The sequence below is a fragment of the Acyrthosiphon pisum genome, chromosome X (assembly GCF_005508785.2).
Source record: "Acyrthosiphon pisum isolate AL4f chromosome X, pea_aphid_22Mar2018_4r6ur, whole genome shotgun sequence".
In the NCBI taxonomy this organism is placed as follows: Eukaryota; Metazoa; Arthropoda; class Insecta; order Hemiptera; family Aphididae; genus Acyrthosiphon; species Acyrthosiphon pisum.
The window spans coordinates 85,813,787-85,815,568 of record NC_042493.1 but is presented as its reverse complement, the minus strand read 5'-3'; the positions used below and the strand labels follow the sequence as shown (position 1 = coordinate 85,815,568).

At 25.9% G+C, this 1,782-nt stretch overlaps 1 protein-coding gene across 1 annotated transcript; it reads left to right on the top strand.

The window, feature by feature from the left end:
* Positions 1-817: 817 nt before the first annotated feature.
* Positions 818-1,746, top strand: LOC115033330. The gene is made up of 3 exons (XM_029485683.1): positions 818-1,237; positions 1,366-1,545; positions 1,619-1,746. Exons 1-3 carry the CDS (start codon positions 1,144-1,146, stop codon positions 1,732-1,734), a joined length of 390 nt encoding a protein of 129 aa, XP_029341543.1. The 5' UTR covers positions 818-1,143; the 3' UTR covers positions 1,735-1,746.
* The last annotated feature ends 36 nt before the right edge of the window (positions 1,747-1,782 follow it).

The window sequence follows — 1,782 nt, the reverse complement described above, 5'->3', positions numbered from 1 at the left end:
TATTTATGGAAAGTGTTACATGTCCCATAATATTCATACATTACTTCATTTATCTGATGATGTCAGGAAATTTGGATCCTTAAATACATTTTCGGCATTTCCTTTTGAAAGCTATATGCAACCATTGAAAAAAAAAATTAAAAGTGGTGTAAAACCGTTACAGCAACTGGTACGACGCTATACTGAAGAAAAAATACTTTGGGATAGTCGAACATCAAAAACTGAAAATTATAATGTGCCTTTTAACTTTCAATGTAAAAATAAAAATCGTCCATTTACTGATAATAGTTGTGAACCCCAATATACAGGTTGGAAAATGAAAAATTTTGTTTTAAAATTAAATAAAGCTGACAGTTGTATAAAAACTAAAAACGGAGATATTGTACTGATATAAAATATTGTTACCTCCAAACTGAATAGTGATGATATATTAATAATTGGACGGAAGTTTAATAAGTTAACAAACTTTTTTGATAATCCTTGTTCTTCACGTTTATTAGATATAGAAAGTGCATCTAATCTTAGTCATCTTCAGTCTTGGAAGTTAAGTGATATTAAAGAAAAAATGATGTGTCTTCCATTGACTAATATTAATGTTTTTGTAATTTTGCCTTTACTGCATTTGCAATAAATTAACACCTATATTTTATATTTAAAAATTAAATATTTATTATTATGTATAAATAAAATTAGAAATTTTGTAAATAATATAGTTACTAATTTATTTTCGTATAGTTAATTTATTCTATAATGTATTATATTGAAAATGGTTTTTGTTATCATTAAAATCCTTATGTTGAGATTGTTCAGTGTTGTATACCTATATATGCAAAGGATACTATACAATAATAGTTGGGTAAATATTTTTTAGATAGTGTTAAAATATGTATATAGATTTTGAACTTTGTAGTAAAATTAATAACAATCAATTTATTATCAGTTCATAAATGATACTTATTTAAAATAAATATATTTCATTTGTTTAAATTTTGTATCAAAGTATTGTGGTTTCTTAGGACTTGGTATGTTGTTGTTTTTACTAAGAAAAATGAGGTCCAACATGTTCCAAACACATGGTTAGTAAATAAGACGAATTGTTGGTTCCCATACCTCCAAAAAGATCAAAAAGAAGTATATTTCTCTATGTCACAAGTTGTTAATATGATATCAAAACATACGGCCCCCAATTCCAAAGATGGTGCAAATTATAAAGTGAAATCAGTTGCAGGACCGTTTGGTAATAAAAATTAACTATATTTTTCTAATAAATATGTCTTAATAATGCTACTAATATATTAGAATAAATTAGTGATGAATTTATATGTGTATATATATATATGTACTTAAATACTTGCTAATTTTTAGAAAAAGAAAGTCAAGCAAAAAAATTATCCAAAGCTTGGTCAGAACCAGATACGTCAGATGATGGTAGTTATATATCTCCAATAAGATCATCTCCTAAAAAAAGGAAAATAATACCAAAATGTAATCGCCAACTTGAAAAGGAATTTCTGGAACCACCTAAACCACCTACCACACCTATATGTAATATTAATAAATTGTATAACTTAGAAATATAGGTATTTAAAAATATTTGTAACTTTTCTCAATGTTATAGCAACTAGATCTAGTACACATTTTGGTTCTGTTTTGTCAGAGACAAATGATGTTCTACAAGGCATGAACTCCAGCTCAATCGATGAATATAAAGAAAATAATATGAATAGTATGTAGTATTGTACTATGGTGACTATTTAGTTATTTGTTGATAATAACAAAATC

What these genes read in the sequence shown, in the direction of transcription:
- LOC115033330 (XM_029485683.1), top strand. Translation starts at nt 1,144, where the DNA reads ATGTCACAAGTTGTTAATATGATATCAAAACATACGGCCCCCAATTCC. An exon ending in ATCAGTTGCAGGACCGTTTG is followed by an intron (nt 1,238 to 1,365) that starts GTAATAAAAATT and finishes GCTAATTTTTAG; the next exon opens with AAAAAGAAAGTCAAGCAAAA. An exon ending in ACCACCTACCACACCTATAT is followed by an intron (nt 1,546 to 1,618) that starts GTAATATTAATA and finishes TCAATGTTATAG; the next exon opens with CAACTAGATCTAGTACACAT.